The 27,706-nt window shown below is 42.6% G+C and overlaps 5 protein-coding genes across 8 annotated transcripts; 1 reads left to right on the top strand and 4 right to left on the bottom strand.

The window, feature by feature from the left end:
• Nucleotides 1–413: 413 nt before the first annotated feature.
• LOC127756311 (uncharacterized protein At4g15970-like) lies at nt 414–2,973 on the bottom strand. Its single transcript, XM_052281691.1, has 3 exons — nt 2,702–2,973; nt 1,862–2,224; nt 414–1,387 (listed from the first exon to the last, which is right to left on the bottom strand). Exons 1-3 carry the CDS (start codon nt 2,939–2,941, stop codon nt 872–874), a joined length of 1,119 nt encoding a protein of 372 aa, XP_052137651.1. The 5' UTR covers nt 2,942–2,973; the 3' UTR covers nt 414–871.
• Nucleotides 2,974–6,905: 3,932 nt separating this feature from the next.
• On the bottom strand, nt 6,906–9,199 carry LOC127759889 (uncharacterized protein At1g28695-like). Its single transcript, XM_052284109.1, has 2 exons — nt 8,945–9,199; nt 6,906–7,953 (listed from the first exon to the last, which is right to left on the bottom strand). Exons 1-2 carry the CDS (start codon nt 9,197–9,199, stop codon nt 7,051–7,053), a joined length of 1,158 nt encoding a protein of 385 aa, XP_052140069.1. The 3' UTR covers nt 6,906–7,050.
• Nucleotides 9,200–10,640: 1,441 nt separating this feature from the next.
• Nucleotides 10,641–13,336, bottom strand: LOC127759880 (uncharacterized protein At4g15970-like). The gene is made up of 3 exons (XM_052284098.1): nt 13,121–13,336; nt 11,432–11,794; nt 10,641–11,171 (listed from the first exon to the last, which is right to left on the bottom strand). The coding sequence occupies exons 1-3, from the start codon at nt 13,334–13,336 to the stop codon at nt 10,641–10,643; spliced, it is 1,110 nt and encodes a 369-aa protein (XP_052140058.1).
• Nucleotides 13,337–15,377: 2,041 nt separating this feature from the next.
• LOC127757953 (uncharacterized protein At1g28695-like) lies at nt 15,378–17,668 on the bottom strand. Of its 2 annotated transcripts, XM_052283554.1 has the most exons (4): nt 17,493–17,668; nt 17,166–17,406; nt 16,670–17,059; nt 15,378–16,145 (listed from the first exon to the last, which is right to left on the bottom strand). In XM_052283554.1, the coding sequence occupies exons 2-4, from the start codon at nt 17,394–17,396 to the stop codon at nt 15,660–15,662; spliced, it is 1,107 nt and encodes a 368-aa protein (XP_052139514.1). In that variant the 5' UTR covers nt 17,397–17,406; nt 17,493–17,668; the 3' UTR covers nt 15,378–15,659. The 2 variants fall into 2 exon arrangements, with proteins under 2 accessions (XP_052139514.1, XP_052139506.1); XM_052283546.1 differs by lacking the exon at nt 17,493–17,668 and having other exon boundaries at nt 17,166–17,486.
• A 1,793-nt stretch (nt 17,669–19,461) lies between these two features.
• On the top strand, nt 19,462–27,660 carry LOC127762141 (dynamin-related protein 3B-like). 3 transcript variants are annotated; one of them, XM_052286542.1, is made up of 20 exons: nt 19,465–20,082; nt 21,027–21,309; nt 21,394–21,422; nt 21,522–21,623; nt 21,915–21,983; nt 22,068–22,127; nt 22,220–22,333; nt 22,523–22,571; nt 23,019–23,128; nt 23,222–23,314; nt 23,410–23,502; nt 23,704–23,841; nt 24,132–24,239; nt 24,899–25,003; nt 25,102–25,144; nt 25,445–25,494; nt 25,581–25,727; nt 26,597–26,649; nt 26,764–26,863; nt 26,959–27,660. In XM_052286542.1, exons 1-20 carry the CDS (start codon nt 19,690–19,692, stop codon nt 27,172–27,174), a joined length of 2,355 nt encoding a protein of 784 aa, XP_052142502.1. In that variant the 5' UTR covers nt 19,465–19,689; the 3' UTR covers nt 27,175–27,660. The 3 variants fall into 3 exon arrangements, with proteins under 3 accessions (XP_052142487.1, XP_052142502.1, XP_052142495.1); XM_052286535.1 differs by having other exon boundaries at nt 19,467–20,082; nt 25,337–25,494; XM_052286527.1 differs by having other exon boundaries at nt 19,462–20,082; nt 23,019–23,314; nt 25,337–25,494.
• Nucleotides 27,661–27,706: the final 46 nt, after the last annotated feature.

Below are 27,706 nucleotides of genomic sequence, written 5' to 3'. Positions count from 1 at the left end.
AAAGTCACTGGAATTGAAGCGTAAGAAAATACAGCTGGGTTGAGAAATTGATCGAGCCATTTCTTATTATTTTTCCAGCCTCACATCATACTCGAGATTCTGGAGATAACGCAAAATAATTTAGTCGAGCATTTTCTATTCATTTTGTTTCTTCACGTCACATTCATCAGTTCAGAGGAAGTAAAATGAGGTTGAGTTGGGCCTTTTGTATTATTGTACGTTTCTTCACGTCACAATCATCGATCCGGAGAAGAAAGCAACACAAGAGACAGAGTTGACAGAAGCTTGATTACCAGCCTATTTGATTTCCTGGCATCCATTTAATTGGCAACAGGTCCCTGGAACTGGAAGAATCGGAAGATGACCCATTATTCAAAACTGTACCTTTTTTGCCTCCATAAAATGATTAAAGTAGCCAGCACCACTATCAGAATTCAGAATCTGTTTCTTTTGGAAAAAAAACAGTAGTACATGCCTTCACAGACTTCAATCCAAACATAAAATACACATGCATCTTCTCTCTCCAAAAAAAAACTTAACCTACGCCTCTTCTAATACAATGAATTCGGATAAACCTCATTCGTAGTATTAGGAGGGATTACATTCCTCGTAGGTTGAGGTTTTTTTGAAATGGAGGGAGTATAGTTCAATACTAGCACAAGTACATCAGAGGCATCATAGTTTCCCTTCATCTGAACAACCTCTCATTTATTCAGATTTATTCCAGAATAGCTCAGTTCTTACATTGTCCTAGTGTTAATTCAACTGATAATTAAGGTTCATTGTCGATTGACATATAGTTCATACAACAACAGAATGCTGCAATTTCAGTGACATCAAATTAGCTTCAACCATTAATTCTCTTGACAATTTAGGGATGAACAGGTTTACGCCATCCAATCGAATTCCGGCACCGGGTGGGGTACGTCCACTTGAAACCCCCCTTCTTCCTCTCCTCCGGCGACATGCCCGTGTAGTTCTTCCAGTCGGCGGCGATGTCGGTGAGGTCGTGCACCTTGGTGTCGAGGCCGACGCAGCAGTCGGCGTGCATGGTGACGGCGCGGGCGAGGTCGTCGTGGTACTCGCAGAAGCCGCCGAAGTAGAGCGTGTCGAGCGGCTCGATCCTGGCCCGCAGCTTGGCGACGAGCTCGTGCTTGATGTGGCCGAACACCGCCTGGTCGTGCGCGCCGGGGAACCGCGGCCGCGCCGCCTGCCAGTAGCGGAGCATCTCCACGCTCCGGCTCGTCGCCTTCACGTAGTAGAGCCCCGTGTTGAGCGGGTTGTCCAGCGGCGCCCGCGCCGCGGAGTAGTCGTCCGACGACGTGCTCATGTCGGCGTACACCGCGATGTGCCGGAACGGGTCACGGAACAACACCATGTCACAGTCCTAATTAACATGGTACAGAATCAATTCAGCAAATCGATCGCCATTGATGATCTCCAGAGCTCAATGATTTGCTAGATTTGGAAGTGGATTTTTGTCCATCGAAGGAACATCCTCTCATTTTGTACATTGCGTTCAAAAAGTTATTAAAAAAACTGAAAAAAATTATCAAGATATATCAATATATGGTATATCTTTTCGCAAACATACAAGTTAAAATTTGACTTATACAATTCAAAAAAAAAACAAGAAGTTTGACCGTGTTAAAATTGCGTGTTCTTTTCATAGTCAAATTTGTTAATTTTATTTTTATTGGTATAAGTTGAATTTGAATATGTATGTTTGTGAAGTGGCATATCATATATTGATCTATCATACTAATTTTTTTAATTTTTTGATGACTTTATAAGTGACATGCATAAACGAGGGATACCCCTTAGAGGATGAATAGTTTTTTCCATTAGATTTGTACATTACCGTGAAGAGGAAGTTGTAGCCGAGCTCGAGGACGCGCTGCTGGAGGGAGAGCTTGGTCCAGACGAGCTCGAGGTACTCCCTGGACATGAAGCGGGTGGCGGAGGTGAGGTTGATGGACTTGACGTGGAGGAGGTAGCAGTGGGGGTGGACGGCCTTGCAGCGGCGGAAGCCGGCGGGGTCGACGGCGACGACGAGGACATGGTCGAGGAGGTGGGCGATCCCCTCGCCGTTCTTGAAGCTGTCGCGGTAGAGGTCGAGGAGGGACCCCGGCGCCGCCCACGCCTCGTTCACCGACGTGATGATCACCGTCCTGTCCTCCATCGCCACCTTCGGCAGCAACTCCGGCAAGCCCGGGAATTTCTCCTGCACAGGGTGCCATGGCCCATGGGCTCGTTCAATCTACATGGGCTGAACAAAATCTGCCTCTGGATGATGGGCTCAACAGCTAGACAAAAAAAGCCCACTAGAACCAGCAGTTTGAGGTCGGGATAAATTGGCCCGTTACTGCACGGTGCAATCTGCGGACATATCCTACGTACTACGTACGTGCTCAACAACGTCACGTTATAACAACGTACATATCCGAAAGACTTTCATCTGAAAAAAATTCATCTGAGAACTAACAATTTCATACGATATGAAACTTGTTGTAGCAAAAGAACAACGTATAAACTCTCTCCAGAATTAGCCAAGCCATAAATCACCAAATTAAGGGGTTTTGCCCGGGCACAAGGGCGAAGATAGATTCGGGTGAAAATACACAAAAGGAAAAGGTGATCGCGCATGCATGTAACTAATGAAGCTGGACTAATCCATCAATTTAATTTGTTAGTTTCTTACCTGTTGAGCAGGAGGAGGAGCAGCGTCGCCACCGGCGCCTCTGAGATCATGATCCGCCGCCGCCGCCGACGATGATCCACCACTCCCCCATCTCGACACGATCGCCAGCTGCTCGCTCACCTTGTCGGACGCGAGGAAGAAGAGCAGCAACGTCGGCAGCGCGGCGCCGGCGAGGAACGACACGACGTGGTTCCGGTTGATCATCGCCATGCCGCCGCCGCCTCCCAACCCCAACCCCATCTCGCTCTCCCTGCTGCTCTCTAGAGTACTTGTGAAAGGCTAAGAGAGGAATTATGAAGAGCTTAGCAGCAGAGCTGTACTTAGCTAGCTAAGCTAACTACTGTTTCATTGCCACGTACTCCTACTACTTAAACTACGCACGGTTCTCGATTCAACGATGGATATATGAGAATCTATTTTGTCAAAAGGATCGACAGTGGGATTGGCCAATAGCTAGGACGATCAACAGAGCCCATCGGAGGAAAAAACAAAACGATATGTTTACAAATAAAAAATAATTTGTAAATACAAATTTTATATACATATTCTTAACTATCAAAAAAATATTACAAAATAAACTACGATAAAAAAAAGTCAAAAATCAACTTTAAATTTAAAATTCAAAGTATAAACGAAAAGATAAGCCGGTAACACTAACTAATTAACTCGATGGCTTTGACGTCAAAATCATCATGGCTACGATGTCTGGATTTGCGTGTATTTTCTCACTTTCTTCCTCCTCGTGCCCGCCCGCGGTAATTAAACGACTCAGCGCGCTCTGCCTTTTGAGTGTTGATTAGGTCATGTGGAATTTGTTTTCACCTCTGTCAAGAGTCAATGGTGTAGGTGATCAATGTGAAGACTTCTCTTAATCCGTTTAAGTCGTACACGACGAAGACTATACACCAATGCAGCCTCCGGTTTGGACTTGTATTTGCGCAGATCACCTGCGCTATATAGAGATTCAACTGGATGCACGAGGGCGACGAGTACAATCACGCATAGATGAACAAAAATGACAAAGGGAATGTTTGGAGATCTTTAGATTCTAATTAAGCTGCCGGTGAAAACCCAGCTTGTGAGAATCTAGAGAAAGCATAAAGATTAATTTCTACTCCGTAGTTCATTTTTTGATTGTTCAATGACAATTTCTCAAAATTTTAAAAACTGAACTATTTGGATGAATATTTTTTATTTTATGAGAAGCAGTATAATGCATTCGTCCTAAATTAGTGTCGCTTTGATTTATTTTTTTTTAACGTTTAACCATTCGTCTTATTGATAAATTAGTGCAAATGTAAAAAAGATAAGTCATACTTAAAGTGCTTTTGATAATAAAGCAAGTCAAAAAAATAAATAATAATTTCATGATTTTTTAATAAGACAAATGATCAAAAGTTACAAACTAAAAACTTAAAGCGACAAGTATTTTGGGACGGAGGTAGTAGCAACAGGACTAAAGATTGGGTTGGAGTGAAAAAACAACAATTGACCTCCGGTGAAAATTAATCAGTCTGTTAATTACAACCATTGACTCAGTAGTATTATATTTAACCAATTAACCAGTTTGTTAGCTAAGCTAGTTGCCGGAATTCATGCAGAATTACAGATGCAGTAAGACTAGAGATATCACGGAAGTGGATTTTTGTCTCTCCCGGAGGCACCCGTCGTTTTGTGTATAACATTTAAAAATTATTCAAAAAAATTTAAAAATTTGTCAAGATTGTCGACGTTTGATGTCGCGATTCCGGTATTTGCATAGTATGGGAATCGTTGGTACTAGGATATACGCGAGACTGAGATAAAAGAGATGGAGACATGGATTTTTATACAATGTTCAGGCCCCTGAATTGTCAGGTAATAACCCTACATCCCGTTGGCCGAAGCCGGTCTTAGCATATGTTGGCTTGTATGTTGTGGCTTATGTTGTTCCGTGTATGTTGTGGTGGGTGTTGATTGTCCCCCCTCTCATCCTATGGGGCCTTGTATTTATACCCATAGGTATTCCCTTGTCCAAGTAGAACTAGAAAAACCAATATGGATACAATCTGAGTAGTCCTTATCGTTTCCATGTAGAACTCTGGTTGTCTTTCCTTATCCGGAACTCCTCATATATCCGCAAGTTGTTTCCATATAATTCTTTTGATTCAAAGGGGCCCTAAAAGGATTCTTAACACGAGGTAGAACCTCATGTTAAATTTCCTCCAAAACTTGTATGGGAATAGGCATTCCATAGGAATTTTATGGGATTACATAGGATTCATTCATTTGATTCAAAGGGATATATAGGAAAAATACCTATAGGAATGAAATCCTTTAAAATTCCTATAAATTTCCTTTCAATCAAAGAGGCCTAAATATTTAAACATTAATGTTTAGAATAAGATTTGATTAAAACGTTAGATCGATTTAGTCAAGGAACAAACAAAAATGATAAAGTAATTGCTAATCATTGTATTACTAAATTACTAATTTACCCATAATAATACTGGTAGAAAGCAGCGGAGCATCACTCTTTTCATAAATAAGTAAGTTTAAATTTGACCTCCACACATTGTAAAAAAATTACTACAAATATACACATGCTATTAGTTGAAATTTAATTTATTCGTCTTGTCATAATTTGTAGATATTGAATGTGAGTTTTATTTATGAAGTGATATATGGCATATTAATCTATTTTGTTATAAAATATTATAACTATTTAAGTGATATGAAAAGAGAAGGTGGTGTCGTCTCGAGAGAAGGTGATATGAAAAGAGAAGTTTCCATTCTCGGAGCGATTCCGAGCGAATGAGAGCTAAAATAGCTGGTCGATCATTCAACCTCCATTTTGCCAACTAAATCTAGCTAGCTGATCGTTCGTTTCTTCTGTTTATTTTCCCCAACACAATCCATCCGTACTTATAATCGTACGTGCAGCCATACACAACGTGGAGTATATACCAACCTTGGCAACGCATAATGAAGAGCTTGCGAGCCATCAAGTAAAATTAAAGGCGATCGATATGTCCACGCATCATGCACGTGCATATATATGCATCCATCAGCAAGAATACGTTTTTTTTTTTTTTTTTGTTCTTGTTGTTACCTGTTGCAGTTCGTGATCAGTAAGGGCAGCACCGTCGTTGTACCCCCCATCTGGACACGATCGCCAGCTGCTCGCCCACCCTGTCGGAGGCGAGGAAGAAGAGCAGCAACGCCGGCAGAGCGGCGCCGGCGAGGAACGACACGACGTGGCTCCGGTTGATCGTCATGATGCTGCCTCCCAATCTCAACCCCATATATATCTCGATCTCTCTTTGAAATTCTAACCAAATGTGGCTGGCTGATCGATCGTGATGAACAGATAAGAGAGAGAGAGAGGGCGCAATAAGAAGCTTGGCAATTGTCTCCCTGCAAATATGTTTCGTCTCTGTTTCGTGCATGGTAGCTGGGTTGATTGACCAGGCCATGGATTACTTTGTCAAAAGATTTTTGTGATTGATCAACAAGGCGACTCCATCATCCTGCATGCAGTTTCGCTAGCTAGGCGGCACGTTACGCAACTGCGTCAGCGTGTGCATGTATTTCTTCATTACAATATATATACCCGTCATTAACCCAAGCAAGGCCGCATACATTTCCTATCCCTTTTTTTTTTCTAAAATGCTGGAGTTCTATTTATTCGAAGTGTCCAAGATTTGTAACATCACTCCCTTATTTTCTAAAAATGCACATAGTTTACCAGCTTAATTATAAACTACATATTGTGAAAGTATTTCTTACACGTGAACCTAAGAATATAAATTTTATGACGTTAAACTATATAAGTTTCTAAATTTATCCTGGAAGCAAAAGAAAAAATTATAGTAGTTCCTTTTAGAGTAAACAATATATATATATAAGTTGGAGTACTATTTTCTACACGTGTATTTTGGTCTGTTTATACCATCAGAAGAACAGTGGCGGAGGCCCCCCCCCCCCCCACACCTCCCAATAAACTATTAATGCCCCCATTAAGACCTCCTAAAATTTAAATCCATATATCTATTGTAGGGAGGTTAAAATAGACTTTGTCTGAGATTGTTATAAGGCCCAAAAGGCTGAGGAGCCCCCACTGTAACTTTATCCTGGCTCCGCCACTAAGAAGAAGAAACAAGTAGCTTCCGGTTTAGACTTGTGCTAAATATTATTTTGACAAAAAAAATATAAATGTTGGGAAAGTACGCGTACATAAAGAGTCAAAACCTGCAACTGTGACACATTCAACCACATTGACAGATTGGAGCAAAACCCTTGATAATCCACGGCTAGTTATTAACCTATGTATAGAATAATTAATCTTTGACCATTCCCGGACTTCATGGTCAGTGCCGTTTCAACGACGCCTTGCACTTGGCCGGGAACGTCCACCTGAACTTGTTGGCACCCTTCTTCTCCGGCGACGTCAGGCCGGCCGTGTAGTTCTTCCAGTCGGCGAGCACGTTCTTGAGGTCGAGCACCTTGTTCTCCAGCCCGACGCAGCAGTTGGCGTGCACCGTGCACACCCTGCCGGCGTCGGGGCGGTACTCGCAGAAGCCGGCGAAGACCGCCGTGTCCAGGAACGCGATCCTGACACGGAGCTCGCCGCCGGCGAGCTCGCGCTTGATGCCGTCGAAGACGTTCTGGTCGTGGCTCGCCGGCGGGAACCGCGACCTCGCCGCCCGCCACCGCCGCAGCATCTCCACCGTCCGGTTCGTCGGCCTCACGTGGTAGAACCCCGTGTTGGGCGAGTTCCCGGCCACGTCGCCGGCGTCGCCGTGGAAATGGTCCGACGAGATGGTCACGTCGGCGTAGAGAGTGATGTGCCGGAACGGGTCGCGGAGCCACATGACGTCGACGTCGGTGAAGAGGAAGCTGTAGCCGAGCTCGAGGACGCGCTGCTGGAGGGAGAGCTTGGCCCAGACGAGCTCGAGGTAGCCCCTGGACATGAAGCGGTTGGCGGAGCTGAGGTTGGCGGCGTCGCCGGCGCCGGAGCTGACGACGACGACGTCGAGGAGGTAGCAGTGGGGGTGGACGGCCTTGCAGCGGCGGAAGCCGCCGGCGTCGACGGCGACGACGAGGACGTGGTCGAGGAGGTGGGCGATGCCGTCGCCGTTGTGGAAGCTGTCACGGAAGAGGTCGAGGAGGGAGCCCGGCGCCGCCCACGCGTCGTTCACCGACGTGATGATCACCGTCTTGTCCTCCATGGCCACCTCCGGCAGCAGCTCCGCCAGGCCGGGGAATTTCTCCTGCGCATGTCGCAGATTTGCCACGACGACACGTAGCGCACGGATGGTCAAGTTGGGTCAACGCAATATGGAGAATTTTTTTCCTTTAGAAAATAACCGAAATCCCGAGTAGCGGCCCAGTTGTGGCCCCTATAAACCTAGAGCCTACACTGCCGAAGAAACCTGGACTAAATGCAAGGCCCGCACAAACTCTCTGCTTGTTCAATTACAACACAAAAAAGATCGGTTTCCCCCCTTTTTTTTTTGACAAGTAGGAATAAACATTTTTTTTGCGAGGGGAATAAACATTTTCTACTTGGGTTGAAAAGAATTGGATTTTACAAATAACCATATTTATAGTTGGTATTTGGTACCCACTAACTCTAAGCTCAATATACAGGTATGGCATATTATCACCCACTAATAATTATTATCTATTATATTTTAAATCTCATATAAATATGACATATTATTTATAATTTTCTTGTATTTTTAGAACTCAACATGTTTTTATGTAATAGAATAAAATCCCGGTCTTTGCTCAACGAGGTACAACCAATTATTACACAAATTCACGTAAACTAGCGCACATAAACAAGTCTTAAAAAACCCAGCAAAAGCTTAAGGAAACACGAGCTAATAATCGCTCACACGTGTAGTTTTTATTAGTTTAATGTTCTCATCATTAGCCCATAACCAAAGCTATGTCAAATCATCATCTCTACTTTGTTTTCATGAAATATATACGTTCTATTTTGCAGGACACACATTCATTCACATATCTTGCAGGAAATAAAGCGCGAAGTATGAAATGCTTTTATACAACACGGATGTAAAGTGCAAACGGTGTAGCAAAGGATGATTATATTGCCCGTAAGGCCGTAACTCCGTAAGTGTAACATGTTAACATCAATAATGTTAAAAAGAATGAAATCACAAAATTCCAGCAACAATACTAATCTGCACAGAGCTTTTTTCCCCACTGTAACAGCAGAGATAAAATCGATCAAACCTTTTCTGCTGGGGCAGGTGCTGAGCCATCGACGCCTGTGAGGTCACCACCTTCTCGAGCAGTAGCACGGCCACCGATCACGAGAGCTCCATTGCCCAAGCTCGATATGGTGGGCAGCCGCTCGCTCACCCGGTCGGAGGCGAGGAAGAAGAGCAGCACGGTGGGCAGAAGAGCTCCTAGGAGGAAGGAGGTCAGGTGATGGTAATAATGGCCACTCATGTTGCCAAGTGCCAACAACCCAGGAGGGAAGTACATGGGGAACAGAGCTCCAATATATACGGAAGCAAATGCTATTATTCATCTGATATCTCTGTTCTAAAATTTTAGAGAATTTTGATCATCTAGTTACAGGGTCAAAATCTCCTATGTTTTTTTTAAAAAAATCTCTTATGTTTTCCTATATTTTTTAAATAAAAAGCCTCTTATATTCGAAGACAGAGTGTAGTACTTATTAGATATACAAGTACATCAATATTAATTTTAAAGTATGGCGTTTGATCATTTGTTTTAATTAAATTTATTAAATGAAGTATTATTTATCTTGTTATGACTTATTTTATTATTAAAGATACTTTAAACATGACTTAGAATTTCTTTCATATCTGTACATTCAGAATTTCTTTCATATTTATACATTACTTTTCTATAAAATGGATGAATTGTCAAATATAACATCCAAAGGTCAATATCGCTGTATAATTAAACACAGAGCAGGGTTCCTTCCAAACGACGACCAGATCGGGGACTTAATTTCTCGAGTGCACATGTGACTTGGAAATTTTGCCTTTGAGTGAAGTGTCAATCTGTTTTCTCCAGAATGAACAGTATCTTTGAGTGCTGATCCCGTAACACGGCTCGGTATTTTTCAATGGTGGTCTCGACTTACTCTGAAACCGGTTATACAATTATCTGACACGTGGCCCTGGATTCGCCAACAAACGCTTCGAAGCTAAGCGTGAAAGAAAAAAAAAATGAGTAGTTTACATGTATATACAGCGTCGATCTCCCGGATCACGGGCGTAGTTCTGGAGCCTAGCGCTTGAAGCGTAAGATCTCCTTAAGAAAAAAAAAATAGTGCCCAAGTATGTACATGTAGACTGTAGTATTATCCGGAACGCGCACGTCAATATATTATCCTCCATTTTCAAATAAATGTTAGTAGTAACTCCTAAATGATCAAACTAAGACGAACAAAAGTTCCATATAGGATGGAATAAACTTTAACAATACACTAGTATAATTTTGTAGTTTTATTTTTTTGCGGAAAAAGAGTGATAGAATTTTAGAAATAATCAATGTTCGGCGTAAGTTATTTAAAAACAGAGGAGGGCATGGGTCTACTTAAAAAAGTTGTTTTGTTTTTATTAAAAATATTAGTATATTTTTTTATAAACTTGATGGAACTTAAAAAGGCTTAATTAAGAAAAAAAATCAAATGAATTATAATATGAACTGATTGAGTAATTTAAAATGGAGGAGGGCATGGGCGGACTTACCTTTCATATTTGAAAGATCTATCAAATGACAAATCAATTTATCAGCAAATTAGCTGCATCATATGTCATCTTTTCAATACTACAAACAGCACAACAACACATCAGTCAAATCATCAGCTATCAATTCCTTCTCGTTTGCTAGTCTCCCTGAATTACAGGCGCCGCCGCGGCGGCGCGCCACACCGGCCGCCGGCCCGGACTCATCCCCTCTTGTCCGGCGTCCCGCACTTGGCCGGGACGCTCCACCCGGCGCGGCGGTCGCCGCCACCGCCGCCGCTCTTCTTCTTCCTCCCCTCCGGCGGCGCAGGGCTCGTGTAGTTCGCCCACTGGTCGAGCGCGCTCCTCAGGTCATGGAGCTTGTTGCCGAGGCCGACGCAGCAGTTGGCGTGCATGGTGCACGCCCTCGCCATGTCGTTGCGGAAGAGCTGGCAGAAGCCGCCGAACACGGCGGTGTCGAGGAAGCGGACGCGCACGCCGAGGCCGGCGGCGAGCTCGTGCTTGATGTAGTTGAAGATGTTCTGCTCGTGGTTCGGCGGGTACCTCGCCCGCGCCGCCCGCCACCGCCGCAGCATCTCTACTGTCCGGTTCGTCGACTTCACGTAGTAGAACCCGGTGTTGGGCCAGTTGCTCAGGTCGTCGCCATCGCCGTTGAACACGTCGCACGACGTCGTCATGTCGGCGTACACCCCGATGTGCCGGAACGGGTCCCTGAACCACAAGATATCCACGTCCTACAACACGAAATCATCATCGCACCATTAGCTGAATCGATCGATCTTTGAGTTCCTGATTAGAAGAGGAAACTGATACATCTTGCTAATTTTTCACGAACACGTAAAAGGATTGCATGTCAATATATTAGAAGAAAAGAGTTATAATTATACAACGCAATTAGCTAAACCGGCTTATGCCAGGGAAAAGGAGAAAAAGTAAAATAAAAAGTTGAAGCTTAGAAAACGATACATCTTAGCGAGGTTGATTTGATCATTACCGTGAAGAGGAAGTTGTAGCCGAGCTCGAGGACGCGTTGCTGGAGGGAGAGCTTGGTCCAGACGAGCTCGACGTAGGCCTCGCTCATGAAGTTGTTGGCCGAGCTGAGGTTCGTGGTGTCCACCTTGAGGTGGTAGCAGTGAGGGTGCACAGCGCGGCAGTGGTGGAACGCGGCGGGGTCGACGGCGACGACGAGGACGTGGTCGAGGAGGTGGGCGATCTTCTCGCCGGCGGCGAAGCTCTCGCGGAAGAGGACGAGGAGGGAGTTTGGCCGCGCGAACGCCTCGTTCACCGACGTGATGATCACCGTCCTGTCGTCGGTTGCCACCTTGGGCAGAAGCTCAGCTAAATCTGCAAAACTTGACTGGAATATTGAAATCCAAATTAAGGGTGTCGATTGGAGATGTAAAAAAGGATAAATTCTTTTGAAGTGTAGCTATTCACTTCCTAAATGAGAACTGCAGTACAATTTTTGAATCAATATTTGAGTGTTCAGAGTTTCTTCAGAACAGTACTTGTGTGTTCAGATTATATAGGCATCATGTCTACGTGGAGCAAGATACTGTTTTGCTGGATCGGAGTAAATCTCTATTTGTTTTCTTGATAATGGATTATATAACCCCGCCTCTTCATCCTAAATGAATGTACACGGCTAACAGTTCATTTCTAGGAAGTAGGATCATGACTGTTTTAATGAGCTAGCTAACTGTGTTTTGTGAAGGGAAGTACTGTACTGAATCTTTTCAGCACTATTTGACAGGTGGCATATTCACATATATATGATGAAAGCATCATTATTCTTATTAAGCACAAAAAAATGACTATTTGAAGTGGTTTCCGTACGTTCCTGCAAAACTGAAATGAAATCAACCTCACTTTATACTTATTTATACAGTATTATATAAGCTCTAAAAGAAGGTAAGGACTAAATATGTACGTTGATCTTTTCTTTTTCTGTGATTTTGTCACATGTGAATGTTGTCTGTGGAATAAAATCTGGATCTTTAATGGTAATCGGAATAACATCATTGTTTTCCCTTTTTGTCAATGCCCATAAATGTTGCATTACTCCTTTCTCCTACTCAACAATTGTCACATATGCCATTTGTTTTTCTATTTTTCTGCTAATTATCAAATACGCAATACCTATCTCGAGAAAAAACGATGATGCGCCTCTTGTTTTAACAGGCCTAGATTATAATAATATGTGTTAACTATAGTCGTATCAGAAACATGATCAATAGACCATGATTATAATCATACCGATCATGAGACATAAACAATACAGCTACGCTCTATAATATAGCCGTACGATTGCGCGGGCTTTTCCGTTACTTTTGAAGATATAATACAATTTTCTAACCGTTAGATGTGATCAAAGATTCGTGTTTCCCTTCTTAAAGAAAGCCTTTCTTTTGCCGCGCAAATCTAATGGTTCGAAAAATTGTACTTATGGTTCCTCTTCATAAATAAACATTTTTTCTGCTTAAGCAAAGACAAGATATAAGATTTAATCATTTGGGGCTGTAAGAAACATGGTATATGAAACTGAAGATTTCAGATTGCTACTGTCATGAACTAACACAGAAGTACAGAACCATACAACAGAGCACAAAATTAAACAGAACAAAGAAAAAGAAAAAAAAAACATCACCATACATATCGAGATCGAGTACAAAAGCATTATTACCTCGTTGGAATTACCGCTGGTACCAGTAACTTCTTCTGATATGCGAGAAGAAGCGATTCCAATCTGACTGCAGTTGCAGACTTCCGCCGCCGCCGGCATCTCCGGCGATCCCCCCGTGTTGGCGAGCACGCATAGCAGGACCAGGACAAGGGTGGCCGCGAGCCACAGCTCGAAGAGGAAGACGAAGAAGCGGCGGAGATTGCCCTTGATCTCCATGGCGACGCGCCGCGGAGAGCAAAACTCTTCAGCAAAAAAGAGTTGGAGAAAGGGCAGAATAGACGCGCAAAGCCTGGGATTTTTTTTTATAGGGCGTTTTTATGAACTTGGCAGAATACAGCTAATGATGATACAGGTTAATTATATATATGGGATAGAAACTTACAACTATCTTCTATGGTTTGTAGTAACGTATGTCCCATATTGTGAATCAAGCTGGCTTTTAAATGCTTATCGATCAGGATTTTTTTTCTTCAATGCATTGCATATTTACACCTTTCCTCGATGAAAAGTTGAAAACCGTTGTTCTCTATAACATTATTTTCTGCTAATTATCAAGTGCGTGACACCTATCATTCTTTTAGGAAAATTACTGTGTGATACCTATCATTAGTCCAAGAAAAATCTAAGACGACTACTCTGATTATTCTGATGCCCCTATATTATAACGGCATGAACAAACTATAGAAAAAAGGTTATCTAGTTTTCAGACACCTAAAAATATTTACAAATTTAAAGCTTTTTGACAATATAGATCACGACTAAAGTATATTAACCTAATATTCTTCTTTTCCTTTTTCCATGGTCGCAGCGCACGTCTCCGACCACTAGATCTTGAGCTCGCGCATGAGGCCACCTCCCTACCTTGCAGTGCCTCTTCCATGTGCCTCGCCCTACGCCAGGGCCGATGAGGCCCGCTAGATGACCCACTCTTCCTCCTTCCCCACTATTCCTGAAGCCAAAGTGGTGGTGAGGTGCCCCCGCCTTCTTCCTCATCTTTGGTGGCTCATGCCGCCGCGACCACCTTTACCTCCACATCCACCTCCACTCATAAGTCCTAACCACTTTTGATCTCATGTCACAACCGCTGACCTTGCCCTCCCTCTCCCTGCCTTCTCCAATGCTATGGCTTTGGCTCTACCGCCTCCCCTACCATCCCTCTAAGCCCAATCCCCTTCGCCTCCTCCCTTCAACCCCCTTCGATTTTTGGGATAACCAAAAAATAAATCTCATTGGCTTAGCTATTGCGGTCGTTTATTGCCATCGATTAGGGTTGCATGCACTAGCACCCGTCCACAGGTATGTCTTAAAAAAGGAAGTAAATTACAAGGACGCCTCTAAAAGATCGCTACAAGATATGAGTCATGCCCGTGGTCATCACAAAAATGTTTGAAAAGATATATCATTCGTTATTTGGACTCATGAATTGAGGCTAGCTCACTTGATTGGGTATGGATATACACCTAAAACACCCAAATTTAAGCCCTCATCAAGAAGGGTTTTTATGGCCTTTTCTTTTCCTAATATATACAAAGCCACCGAGTCTCATAAGTTTTCATATGTTATATGAATGATTGAGCTAAAGTGGCGATGTAACTTTTTAAGGTTGATCTTAAATTCTCTAGCTTGCGCTAAGGGGCCACAACCATTCTTTCGTGTGACATGAACCCTAAGTTGAATTATGGAGTTCTAAAAGATAAGAGAGAATAATTAGAGGTAGAAAATGGAGGCAACAGTATGAAATAAAAAATAGCTGTTAAAAAGGAAAAAGGCTATATATACAGTTAACTTTTTCTTATTAAACAATTTCTGAAATGCCAAACGGTTACAGTGCAAGCTCATAAAGAGTCTTCAATAAGAAACTTCTAAAAATAAGAATTTTCGCACTTCAATACTTACCTTTTCTTTTCTGGCGGGCCATTTAATACATACTATATTTGTTGCTTTGTTCAGTAGCGGACAAAATGTGCACAGCTATCTACTCCTTCACCAAAAGTCTTATGCATATTTGGTTTTCTGGTCTTTCTAAATGAGATGGGTATATTGGTAGCCTCTATGCACCCAAGACTTCTTATCTGTGGTGCTAGATTGAATCGTTGATCAGAACTTGAGCATCCATCTTAATACTTACTGGTTACATACATGTGTATAGTTCCTTAATTTTTGTTGTACGCGGGATGAGTTGATTGCTTCTTTTTTTTGGTGATAAAAGAAAATACGTCCGAGACATTTGGATGGAAGGAGAAATGCTGGCTTTTCCCCACAAACAGTTTCAATCTCGCAACATGGATTTTAATTATGGGTACCCCAAAAAACAATTGGAATATATATCTCAGCTCAGTTATACACCTGGCCAGGCAAAGAATTGATAATGCAACACCGAACTAATTTAAGAACACGTATAGACCCCCCCCCCCCCTCCTCTTTTCCATCCGTCTTCCTCACAGCACGCGTGGCAGTGAATATACACGTGCAATCTTTTTACGCGTTCGTGAAAAACACCCATGTACACTAACAAGCTAACCGCCTTTTGTTTTTTTCTTCAGTGAATGCAGATGCCGGGGACCTTCCAGCGCACGGGCCCCTGGCGGCGCTGCTCGTCGGGCATCCGCCGGTACGCGCGCCACTCCTCGAGCAGGTTGCGGAGGTCGTGCAGCTTGGCGCCGAGGCCGACGCAGCAGTTGGCGTGCATGGTGTAGAGCGTGGCGAAGTCGCGCGTGTTGCTGCAGAACCCGGCGACGTGCGCCGTGTCCAGGAACTGGATCCGCACGCCGCGCCGCTCCACCAGCTCCCGCTTGATCTCGTTCAGCACCTGCTGCTCGTGCCTCCCCGGGTACGACGCCCGCGCGGCGCGCCACGCCTCCATCACCCCCACCGCGCGGCGGCTCGACCGCACGTACAGGAACCCCGTGTTGGGGAAGTTGGCCGGGTTGTAGGCGCCGCCGACGAAGAAGTCCGACGAGGTCACCATGTGCGCCGCCATCGACATCTGCTCGAACGGGTCACGGAACCACAGGATGTCCACGTCCTGCGTGTATATTGCGATATTTGCATATTTAAGGGGTGCGTTATCGATAAATTACCCAATGTTTAACCATTATATATTTAGTGAGTTGAATTAAAAAAGCACTATTTGAAATACATACTACTACAAATTAGTACTTTAAATTTCAAAGAAATTTTTGCAACGTTTAGAAGCTTAGTAATTAAGCACGTATATGGTGATAATTCGTAATATTACATAATTTATTACTCTATCTATTCCAAAATGTTACAATCTAATATGAGTAATACGAGTCTTTCAGTACAATGATTCTAGATAGAACATCATTCTAGATAGATGTTCTAGAATGTCCGTTGTAATATTTTGGCGCCGAGGGAGTATGCATCTAGAATGTGCTTTAGAAGGATGGTTTTAGAAAATGTGCTTATGTACGTGGAGGACCTTTTTGTGAAATGAAATTAGTAGTACGAATTTTTGTTTTGTCCTTTTGTGAATTTATAAGATGTAGTAGTACTGTTCCAACTGCTACGTAGCGTGTTGTAACGTACCGTGAAGAGGAAGTTGTATCCGAGCTCGAGGATCCGCTGCTGCAGCTTGACCTTGCTCCAGACCAGGTCAAGGTAGTCCTCGCTCATGAACACCTTCTCGTCGGTGAAGTTGCGGCCGGCGACGGCGAGGCGGTAGCAGTGCAGGTGCACGTCCCGGCACCGCCGGAAGGCGCCGTCGTCGAGCGCCACGATGAGGAGGTGGTCGACGAAGCGCGCGATCCCCTCGCCGGCGCGGAACCCCTCCAGGAACAGGTCCAGCAGCGACCCCGGCGCCGCCCACGCCTCGTTCACCGACGTCATGATGATGTTCTTGTGCTCGTCGGCCACCGCCGCCAGCAGCTTCTCCAGCTCCTTCTCCTCCTCCTCCTTCGCCGCCTCCGCCGCTGCCGCCTGCACGGTCAAAATTTTCAAGTCAACTTTTGCCAAGCCAGGAAAATTTCAGACAAATTAAACACACAGAAAACTACAGTTTTGTATACTAATCTGAATTCCAGACCTGGCTGTTCGTCAGGTTAGCCTTCTCCTCGACATGAGCAGCGGTGCTCGTCAGGTTGGTCTCCTTGGCCGTCGCCGCTACAGTCCCATTCGCCCAGCTCGACAAGTCCGTCGTCGTCGACCAGCCGCCGCCGGCCGACGAGAAGAAGAAGATCAACACGGCCGCCGCCGAAACCCCGAGGAGAAACGACACCAGCTGGTTGAGCGCGCTCTGCTGGCCACCCATCATCATTGGCTGGCCACTGCCAAGAAACGGAGCAAATTAAAGGATTCAAGGAGAAGAGGGAGAAGAAGCGTGCGAGGGAAACTGCTCGGCGTGTTACTTAACACTTCGGTTTTTTGGACGTTGATCTCTTCAAAATAAGTCGCCAGTAGCCAATGAGACCAATTCTACTTGGTCACACGTTGCTAGAGCATTGGTGCATGATATGACCGCAGTTTCTCCTCTCCCTCTCGGCATGTGCGTCTCTAGCTACTTCTCTTGTACAAAGTCAATCCCTCTTGGGGTTTTTGATATGGAAATGGGAATGTGCTCTTCAGAAGCAGGGTTGCGTGCATTTGTAAACTGTTGGGGCCATGTGTATATCAGAGAATCTTCTTATTGTGTGCTTATTGTACACAGTTTACATGGTCAGCATTGATAATTTTCTTCAGATTCTCTGACTGTAAACATGTTCTGCGCAAGTACATTCCTTCTTATGGTAATCATCTGTGTATGATTCTCTGATTTTTTTTTCCATTTTTTTTCACAGATGGACACATCAATGATCAATTGTCCTGTACAAGTATACAGTGTGGCCGATGCAACTGTTTTTTTGAATGCTTAACAGGAGAAAACTTGTTGTCATGACAGTACATGGCTACATGCCATCGTTAACCATTGCCAGTTGCTTTCGCCAACAACTCTCAAAATGATATCACGTGGGCCTTGCTCATGAAAGCGCACAAAATATTTCAAAATAATTCGTCTTCCAATGGGCGAGATGGATCCAGTATTTTTCCAAATTGATTTTCAATTCAGATGACAATCATAGCTGCCACCTGTCCATGTTTTGACGAAGTTAGTAGATTACTTGTCCCGTCCGTAATCCACAAGTGTTTTTTCCCCTCATAGGTCAGTAATCTGACAGGGAAGTGAGACAAGTGCCAGTAGAAAAAAAGAAAAGCAAGAAAACGAAATGCCACTCCACAGTTATATTGAGGTGACTACTCAAAACTCAAAATGGAAATTTTGGCCTTGATTCATCAAACGCTCTGAATGAAGGAGAAAAGAGCCATGAACTTTTGAACAACAAAACAGAGGTGCCCAACTAAGGCCCTGGCCCGTCAAAAACTTTCCTGAAACTCGAGCAGTTTAGGCCCAACACGTGCTCATCACGGCCCAGTATAAGATTTTGCATCAGCTGGGCTATCTTGGCCCAGAACCATGAGACGAAGTACAGTAGTGCAACATTAGCGCGTTGAGCACAGTCATTCCAACTCCAAACGGGTGGTTGCCGCCGTGACGGACGTCGCCGTCACGCTGTTTCCGAGGCCACTAATCTCCAAATTATCGTTGTCGCCTCCCTCAATGCAGGTGGGCCAGCCCAGCTGTCCACGTCAGCCATGGCCCTTCTGGTGGGGCCACGCCAAGTCAATGGTTTCACTGGTCCGCGGGGACTGAGACGAACTCGACTCCAAAGCGGACGGCTCAGATCGTCACCGCTCATGATCGGACGGTCAGGATTTCGCCTTTCGACGCAAATAGTCAAATCCCCGCGCGGCACGAGTAAGAAAGTCGTCGTCGCCGGACGGGTTGCCTACGAGACCCCGTTTTACCTGATCCAAACTACAGTTTTATTATTGCTCAAGCTATTTTTACAGCACATATCCGATTATTTCCTACATCCTTGAAATCAAATGCGGTTGATATGATAAAGATGAATTATAATGCACTAAACGAGAAAACTTCTTTACACATGATTAATTAATTATTGACTATAATAAAATTTAAAAATAACTTTATTTATTTATTTAAACAACATCTATCACACCATTTAACGGTTTGATGAAAATAAGAAATTTAAAATTTAGGGTCAAGAAAAAGAATTGGGCCTAGTCCTAACGGAATAAACCAATGAACTTTTACTACTGATGATGAATTTACAGTGACTTCTTGTCGATCAAGAAAGAAAGAAACACTCTGGTATAAAACAGTAGAGGCACAATCGGGCATCGATTCTGTTGTTTTCATGCCCGAAAAGAAAGAAAGAAAGAAGCATCAAGCAGCACGTTCTTCTTGTTCCCTAAGCCAAGAAGGTGGGGAGGTTATAAAGGTCAATTCCTCCTCTCTCTCCCACCTCTGAATCCTCCTCTCCTTCCCCTCGACACCTCCCGATTCAAATCGATACCCAAAAAAAAAAAAAAAAAAAATCACGCGAGAGCTCTCGATCTAGGGATCCCTCGTGTTGCCGCAGAGTCGCCGCCTCCGCCGCACAAAACCCTAGGTCTAGCGGCGGAGCTCCCTCCTCCACCCCTTCGCTCCCATGGAGGACGGCATCTACTCGTCCTCCGCGCCGCCGTCGACGGCGGCGGCGACGGCGGCCGCGGCGGCGGCGGCGGTGGGGTCGTCGGTGATCCCGATCGTGAACAAGCTGCAGGACATCTTCTCGCAGCTGGGGAGCAGCTCCACGATCGACCTGCCGCAGGTCGCCGTCGTGGGGAGCCAGAGCAGCGGCAAGTCCAGCGTCCTCGAGGCGCTCGTCGGCCGCGACTTCCTGCCCCGGGGCTCCGACATATGCACGCGGCGACCCCTCGTGCTGCAGCTCGTGCACCAGCCCCGCCGCCCCGCCGACGCCGAGGCGGATGAGTGGGGCGAGTTCCTCCACCTCCCCGGCCGCCGCTTCTATGACTTCCGCGAAATCCGCCGCGAGATCCAGGTTCCCCTCCCCCCTCGCATTCTCTATCTTCTATCGATGTTGATTTAGGCGTTCTGATGGTTGATTAACTGATAGAGGTACTAGTTTGGAACCTTCGCTTGTGCTCTTAGCGTATTCTACTGCTCGAGAGTTCACTGGTAATGTTGTGTTATGACTGCTTGCTAGAGTTTCGAATAGTTTGTGGTGATTTGGATGAATAATTAGTATTGTACTGCTCGTGAGTCTACTGGTAATGTACTAATGTTGTTGTGTAATGGCAGCTTGCTAGGGGTTCGAGTAGTTCTAACAGGTTTGGATGGATCATTAGTAATTTGTTCGGTTTTATGATGTATGTGATGCCGGTTAGGCTCTATAGGTTTAGTGCAATTGGGTACATTCTAACACTACCAGGTTGGATTGGGGGATAACCCTTTTGGGTTATATTCCATCTTCAGATTTAGGGGTGGCGATATTTTCTCATAGTTGCTTTTATGGTGACTTGTGCTGATGTCCATTTGTGTTTCTTCAAAGGTGTGGGTGTATTGCCTTATCTAAAATCTCTTTGATTTGTTCATTGCCTTTGAGATGTTTGTACTTTCAGCCTTTGGTATATTGTCAGTAGTTTAAACTTAGTGATTTGCTTGAATGTGGAGATTGTATATGCCTGTGTATTTGGTGACGCTTATCCTATTCTGATTAATTACCATTGCTTTTATTTGTCCGGAATGAACTGGTCGCTGAGTTTAGTGGTTATGTAAAATCTGTTATTGGAGAAGTGTGCACAATAGTACCTTTGATTTAATTTTTTTTTTCAGTATATGCTAGAAAAATTGTACCATTTGTTGTGTTATGCTTTTATTGATTCAGTTATGCTGGTTTGTTTAGTTATGCCAATGCCTGCAAGTGTTGAACAAACTGTACCATAGGGCATAGAGCACTATTAATCATTCCCCCAATCAATGCAGGCCGAAACAGACAGAGAGGCGGGTGGTAACAAAGGTGTGTCAGATAAGCAGATACGACTGAAGATCTACTCACCAAATGTTCTAAACATTACGTTGGTTGACTTGCCTGGGATAACTAAGGTGCCAGTTGGTGACCAACCAACTGACATTGAGGCCAGAATAAGGACCATGATATTGTCGTATATCAAGCACAAGACATGTATCATCTTGGCTGTTTCGCCAGCAAATGCAGACTTATCGAATTCTGATGCTCTTCAAATTGCTCGAAATGCTGACCCTGATGGTATTCACTACAGACTCAATCCATTAGATAATTCATGTTAATATATTTTGTTTCTTATTAATAATTGATTCATTGTTCTTGTAGGTTCTCGAACAATTGGTGTTATAACAAAGGTTTGACCCTGGTCTTGAGTTTTTTGTCTGGATTAAATAAGCATTGTGTTCATACCAGTGACCCAGTTTGATCTTGGCTTCACTTCTATTATCTTCCAGCTGGACATAATGGACAGGGGCACAGATGCTCGTAACTTTCTGTTGGGAAATGTGATTCCATTACGACTAGGCTATGTTGGTGTGGTAAACCGCAGTCAACAGGTACTGCATTCTGGTCATTCTCATGACTTCGTGAGCGAACTCATTCTGTATGTCTGTATGATAACCATAGCTTCCAGATGGTGTAGTTGTCTAGCATCAGCCTGCTGATTGTTCATAAAATAATGGGTAACAAATAGAGATGTGTATACTACCTTGTGATTACAAACTTGTCCTAGTAGTTTGTAGCATACCAAGGATGTAATCCTCCATAACCTGGACAAATGCTTTTCCATTGTAGTGCTAAGTTTAGTGTTATTAGATTTCTATTATATAGTTTTCTCGGCGATGCAGGATATCAAATCAGATCTCAGTATCAAGGAAGCTCTGGCGCGCGAAGAAAGTTTCTTCCGTAATCATCCAGTAGGCTGCAATGAATTTTGTTATTACTTTAGTGCTTATTTTCTTCTTACATGTTTGTGAAATGCACTTTCCTTGACTTTTTAGGCGTATAATGGTCTTGCTCAGTACTGTGGTATACCACAATTAGCAAAGAAGTTAAACCAGGTATTTATGTAATTAAATTATCAGTTGTAATCAATCTGATAACTTTCATATTTCTGTTGTGATTTAAACGAAAATACATCTGTATGTTTCAGATTTTGGTCCAGCATATAAAGACTGTTCTGCCAGGATTGAAGTCACGTATAAGTTCTCAATTGACAACTACTGCTAAGGAGCTTTCCTTTTATGGTGATCCAGTTGAGTCCAAGGTGGGGTTTGAATTAAAAAAGAAATTTTGTCCAAGTGTTAGAAGCATAAAAAATTTGTTTGAAATGTTTTTCAACAATATTACCTGACTTTTTTATTTAGGGCTTAATGAAATCAGGCCAATTCATCTGTGTTCTCAGCTAATTTTTTGTCCTCTTTGTTGATGGTCCATCTGTGTTTCTTTACTGCAGGCTGGTCAAGGTGCTAAGCTTTTGAACATTCTGGCAAAGTACTGTGAAGGTAATTTTTGAATCATGACTAACTGTGCTGGCAATTTTTAAATAATGGTCAATTGTGCCATTTAATACTGTGTATGATTAAAAGTCCTGTGTTATTTTTTGTATAAGTCTTATCATATACTACCTCTGTTTCATATTATAAGTCGTTTTGACTTTTTTCCTAGTCAAACTCTTAAGTTTGACCAAATTTATAAAAATATATAGCAATATTTCCAACACAAAACAAACATATTATCAAAATATATTGAATGCTACATTTAATGAAACTAATTTGGTGTTATCAATGTTGCTATTGTTTTATGAACTTGGTCAAACCTAAAGAAATTTGACTAAGAAAAAAAAGCCAAAGCGACTTATAATATGAAACGGAGGGAGTGTGTCTATTCTTTTGTTTAAGCTGTATGTGATAAATTGTGCCATTTTAAGTTGAAACATTTTTATGTTATAGCTTTCTCCTCGATGGTGGAGGGAAAAAATGAGGACATATCAACAATTGAGCTTTGTGGTGGAGCAAGGATCCATTATATTTTTCAATCTATATATGTAAAAAGCTTAGAGGTTCGTGATTTTGTTGCATGTTCAATTACAACCTTTTCATTATGTTGTACCACATCATTATTCTATAATGAAGTTATAAAACTTTTTACACAGGATGTTGACCCTTGTGAAGATGTTACCGATGAAGACATCCGTATGGCTATACAGAACGCAACTGGTCCTAGGAGTGCTTTGTTCGTACCTGAGGTATACCATCCCACTTTAGGAAGAACGATTGTAAGAGTAATTCATGGATGATGGCCAGTTAAGCTGACAATTTTTCCTTCGCTAACATTTCTCAGGTACCTTTTGAGGTCCTTGTACGCAGGCAGATCAGCAGATTGCTTGATCCAAGCCTTCAGTGTGCAGGTTTCATATACGATGAGCTAGTCAAGGTTAGACCTGACACCTTTTTTTGCCACTTGTCTGGCATTGCCGTATGCTAATGCCTAGTATATCTTTGTGGATATGCTTTTTCTTAATATGCCACTTGCACTTTTGATGCATCTATCTGGTTCACCTCACAGCATCAACTAACATTCTGATGTATTGTTGCTCTGTTACTTCTTGAACTGACAATTTAAGTTTTTGTGTAGATGAGCCATCGCTGTCTTGCTGTTGAGCTGCAGCAGTTTCCTCTGCTCCGTAGGAGCATGGATGAAGTCATCGGGAGGTTTTTACGGGATGGGCTTAAGCCTGCGCAGGATATGATAGCACATATCATTGAGATGGAGGTAATAATTCCTCATCATGTTGGATATTAATGGTTAACAAATTTCCTGGTAGCCATTGGAGTTTAGAAATATGCCACTAGCAATATTTGAATATAGTCTTCCATAAATAGTGCTGATTACTGACCCCCAGACCCACAATTTATGAAGTATGTAGAAACCAAGCTATTTCATCTAAGCTAGTGTTTGGGCCATTGATAGCTGATTTTTTTTCCCCTGATTTACTCTTGACTTTGCATAGATATGCTATAATCTTTTTCATTGTCATAACCTGCAACTCTATTTTGGTTCAGGCGGATTACATAAACACATCTCATCCAAATTTCATCGGCGGCAGCAAGGCTGTTGAGCAAGCACAGCAGCAAGTTAGGTCTTCTAGACTGGCAGCTGTGGCTAGAAGAGTATGTATACATCATATGCACCATTACCTTTTCCTTTTCGTTCTGATTTTCTAAAAACAATTTAATAACAATATGGTAGAATCACTGCCAAGTACATTGTGTTTGTGGCAATTGCATATTGTCAAACAAGAACAATATTTAATGAATGATGTACTGATGAACTATCTTTTCATAAGTGACATGTGCTTCTACTTAATTGCATGAGGATTGCCACAATTTGAGGACCATTGGAACTAAGAGCTACGTGAGCAGTACATGTAATTCTATAATAAATGTTTAGCAGCTAAAAATAGTACCTCTCCATGACTTTAACATATTTCATGATAACCGTTGGTATGCCCATACCATAATGGATATCCATTTGTTTGTATTCAACCATTCTTTTTTCATTTAGTAAGAGGCATGGCTAAATAAACTCATGGTGTACACCATGTTAGGACTTGTGCTATACTTGCTGCACACTACTTTGGTAATTTGGATAATCTTTACAGATACTTTAATTCTGTAATTTGCATTATCATTTTTTTTGCACATTTAGATATTTGTTCTCTTGGAAAATAGGTGGTGTGACTTAGGAATTCATATCCTTCACCTGCAATTTCCGCTCTTGATTCCTCATATTATCAACTATCTTAAGTATCTAACGTACTATACTGCAGGAGGGAGTAGATGCTGATAAGTCACAAGCTTCTGATAAAACTCAAAAGCCGCGTGCGCTTTTGGGTAGAACTGGTGTAAATGGAGTAGTCACAGATCATCTCCAGGTTTTTGTCATTACCATTTTTTTTACCCTTGCAATGTCTATAATTGTTAGGCACTTACACCTGGCATTTCTTCTTTCGATTTTGTCATCCACTATCAGGGTTTACGGCCTGCTGCTGAGGCTGAGAGGCCAGGATCTTCAGGTTTGAATTTTGCTACAAATGTCATATCTTAAGTCTGTTGTGCTAACATATGTGAATGCTAATAGTATACCCTTCTCTAGAGTTGCTCTTACTGCTTTGATTCTTTCTTTCTGGGCATTTTCTTGGGACTTCTTTTTGGGGGGAAACTATAAAGCGATTTGATGTAAGCCCAATTTATTGGCCATCTTTTAGGTAGTGGAAGCACATCTTTCTGGGGATCAATATCAATATTTTCTTCTACTAGTGATGATCGTACACATTCTTCTGCAAAAGACAACTCATCGAACAAATCTTATACAGCTTCTACTTCCCACCTGGAGCATTCACTCTCTACGATACAGTTGAGAGAGGTGAGCTATCTTATCAATGCCTTAATATTTTCTCATCAGTGTTATTTGAATTTGTTGAGTGATTGATTGAGGTAATTGTCAAACAGCCACCAGTTGTCTTGAAACCTTCAGAAAGCCAGTCTGAGCAGGAGGCGCTTGAAATAGCAATAACTAAGTTGCTACTGAAGTCATATTACAATATAGTGCGGAAAAATGTTGAGGACTTCGTTCCAAAGGCAATCATGCATTTTCTGGTCTGTGATCGTTGTCTCACTTTTCTCATTATTACTCGCTTTGCATAGGATGGTGATTTATTTGGCACATTATTTCGATTATAACTAATGTTTCTGGACATGTAACATGACTTTCTATGTACTATTTTTAGTGTCATGGTAAGCATAGATGACAGTAAACAAATATTAAGACATAACATTTTTTGGGGCAACGTATCCTGTGCACACAAGCTTTCCATGTACACACCGTGCACATCAACTAACAAATTTCACCAAAAAATCTAGAAAACATTGTACATGTACTTCCAATAGCATTACAGTTTTAAGGGTATAAATCAGTCAGAATTTTGTCTTTTTTGGTGCTCCACATATATATAATGAATTTGAAGATGAGACTTTACACTTAAATGTGATACTACTAAAAGTACATGTACAATTTTTTCTAGAATTTTTGGTGAAGATTGTTAGTTGGTGTGTACACGAGAAGGCTTGTGTGCCTAGGACACTTTCCCAATTTTTTTACCACAATTGTCAAGCATTGCTTCTTAAAAAGCAAGTGCAAGTGGATCACTAATTTACTATTAGTGTGGTTGTGTGTTTTGCTTGAGTATTGATTATATTTCCTCCTTTTTGCGTAGCATTTTTATGTTGATGCGACTCGTTGATTTTCAGTGCATTGGATGGATCACTAATTATAAATGGTTCCTTTTTCTTTTCTGGCCACATTAGTATATTCAAATAAATATGCCTATATCTTCTCCAGTTATGATTCAGTTTCATGCTTATTTCTAGTGGCAGGGAAGCTGACCAGAAATCCTAATTATCCATGTCTGTAAATTTCCTCTTGGGGTTGCTGTTGCATGTTCTTTAAGGATTTGTTTCGCTTGCAGGTTAACCACACAAAACGGGAGCTGCATAATTACCTTATAACTAAGCTTTATAGGTGAGGGAAGCCTTTTCTACTCATATACATTATAATGTTTCAAACGCTGGATGTTTCCCTATAAATCCGTTATAACATTTCAAATGCTGGATGTTTTTGTATGTATCGTTGCAGAGACGACCTCTTTGCGGACATGCTCAGAGAACCCGATGAAATAACCATAAAGAGGAGGCAAATACGTGACACCCTCAAGGTCCTTCAGCAAGCATACAAGGTATGTTTTGTCAGAACTAAGTTTTCCATTTTAATAGCATTTCATACTGATTGATCTAACATTAAATTATTTATTGGCCTTGTGACATGCTTCAGACTTTGGATGAGATACCACTTGAAGCGGACACAGTTGAGAGAGGCTATTCCCTGGATGCCGATGCAACAGGTCTACCAAGGGCTCATGGGCTTTCTTCATCCTTCCAAGATGGAAGCTCGCCATATTCGACCCCAAAGCAACCAAGGTCAAGGAAATCTAGCCACTCAGGGGAGCAGCTGCCATTCAATCCCGATGCAAGCGGTAACGGATTTTGATCTCGCCATTCACGACCGTCACCCGAACGAACCAGTGGTTGAACCAGGCGATGTACCGTGGTTGCACGCATTCTGCATTCAGTTTGTTTGCACCAGATAGATGTATGCTTTTCTAGTTCTACTACTATTCTTTTCACTCAGTGTTGCGCCCCAATGAAGCCATGACATGGAGCGAGTTTTGCCCGTTTGCCCCCTTTGTACAGTATATTTCGCTGCCCAATCGTTTCATCATAAAATGATATATCAGTGATGGGTATAGTTTTAGTTTAAGCCCAGGGAAGAGTCTATGGTTGCTCGGTGTTAGTATCGAGCGTCCGAATGCCTGTATCCTAAAAGACGGTTTTGCCTTGCAAAATCTGACAAGGTTGGTTGGTAAGGATACGCAAAACAAATTTGTGTTGCATAAAGTTGGTGGTCTGTACCAGTATAAGTTTGGTGATTTCAGTCGATCACTGGTGATTTGCAAAGAGAAGCTCTGTTCATTTATTTGTTCTTTTACCATGCAATATCCTGAAAAGTTAAAAATGCTATT

This window comes from Oryza glaberrima, chromosome 1, assembly GCF_000147395.1.
Source record: "Oryza glaberrima chromosome 1, OglaRS2, whole genome shotgun sequence".
NCBI classification, from domain to species: domain Eukaryota; kingdom Viridiplantae; phylum Streptophyta; class Magnoliopsida; order Poales; family Poaceae; genus Oryza; species Oryza glaberrima.
This window is presented reverse-complemented; position numbering and strand designations above follow the sequence as displayed.

What these genes read in the sequence shown, in the direction of transcription:
- LOC127756311 (XM_052281691.1), bottom strand. Translation starts at nt 2,941, where the DNA reads ATGGGGTTGGGGTTGGGAGGCGGCGGCGGCATGGCGATGATCAACCGG. An exon ending in CTCCTCCTCCTGCTCAACAG is followed by an intron (nt 2,225 to 2,701) that starts GTAAGAAACTAA and finishes CACCCTGTGCAG; the next exon opens with GAGAAATTCCCGGGCTTGCC. An exon ending in GCTACAACTTCCTCTTCACG is followed by an intron (nt 1,388 to 1,861) that starts GTAATGTACAAA and finishes CATGTTAATTAG; the next exon opens with GACTGTGACATGGTGTTGTT.
- LOC127759889 (XM_052284109.1), bottom strand. Translation starts at nt 9,199, where the DNA reads ATGTACTTCCCTCCTGGGTTGTTGGCACTTGGCAACATGAGTGGCCAT. An exon ending in CACCTGCCCCAGCAGAAAAG is followed by an intron (nt 7,954 to 8,944) that starts GTTTGATCGATT and finishes CGACATGCGCAG; the next exon opens with GAGAAATTCCCCGGCCTGGC.
- LOC127759880 (XM_052284098.1), bottom strand. Translation starts at nt 13,336, where the DNA reads ATGGAGATCAAGGGCAATCTCCGCCGCTTCTTCGTCTTCCTCTTCGAG. An exon ending in CCAGCGGTAATTCCAACGAG is followed by an intron (nt 11,795 to 13,120) that starts GTAATAATGCTT and finishes TCAATATTCCAG; the next exon opens with TCAAGTTTTGCAGATTTAGC. An exon ending in GCTACAACTTCCTCTTCACG is followed by an intron (nt 11,172 to 11,431) that starts GTAATGATCAAA and finishes TTCGTGTTGTAG; the next exon opens with GACGTGGATATCTTGTGGTT.
- LOC127757953 (XM_052283554.1), bottom strand. Translation starts at nt 17,396, where the DNA reads ATGATGATGGGTGGCCAGCAGAGCGCGCTCAACCAGCTGGTGTCGTTT. An exon ending in CTAACCTGACGAACAGCCAG is followed by an intron (nt 17,060 to 17,165) that starts GTCTGGAATTCA and finishes TTGACCGTGCAG; the next exon opens with GCGGCAGCGGCGGAGGCGGC. An exon ending in GATACAACTTCCTCTTCACG is followed by an intron (nt 16,146 to 16,669) that starts GTACGTTACAAC and finishes ATATACACGCAG; the next exon opens with GACGTGGACATCCTGTGGTT.
- LOC127762141 (XM_052286527.1), top strand. Translation starts at nt 19,690, where the DNA reads ATGGAGGACGGCATCTACTCGTCCTCCGCGCCGCCGTCGACGGCGGCG. An exon ending in CACATATCATTGAGATGGAG is followed by an intron (nt 23,842 to 24,131) that starts GTAATAATTCCT and finishes ATTTTGGTTCAG; the next exon opens with GCGGATTACATAAACACATC. An exon ending in CTACGATACAGTTGAGAGAG is followed by an intron (nt 25,495 to 25,580) that starts GTGAGCTATCTT and finishes ATTGTCAAACAG; the next exon opens with CCACCAGTTGTCTTGAAACC.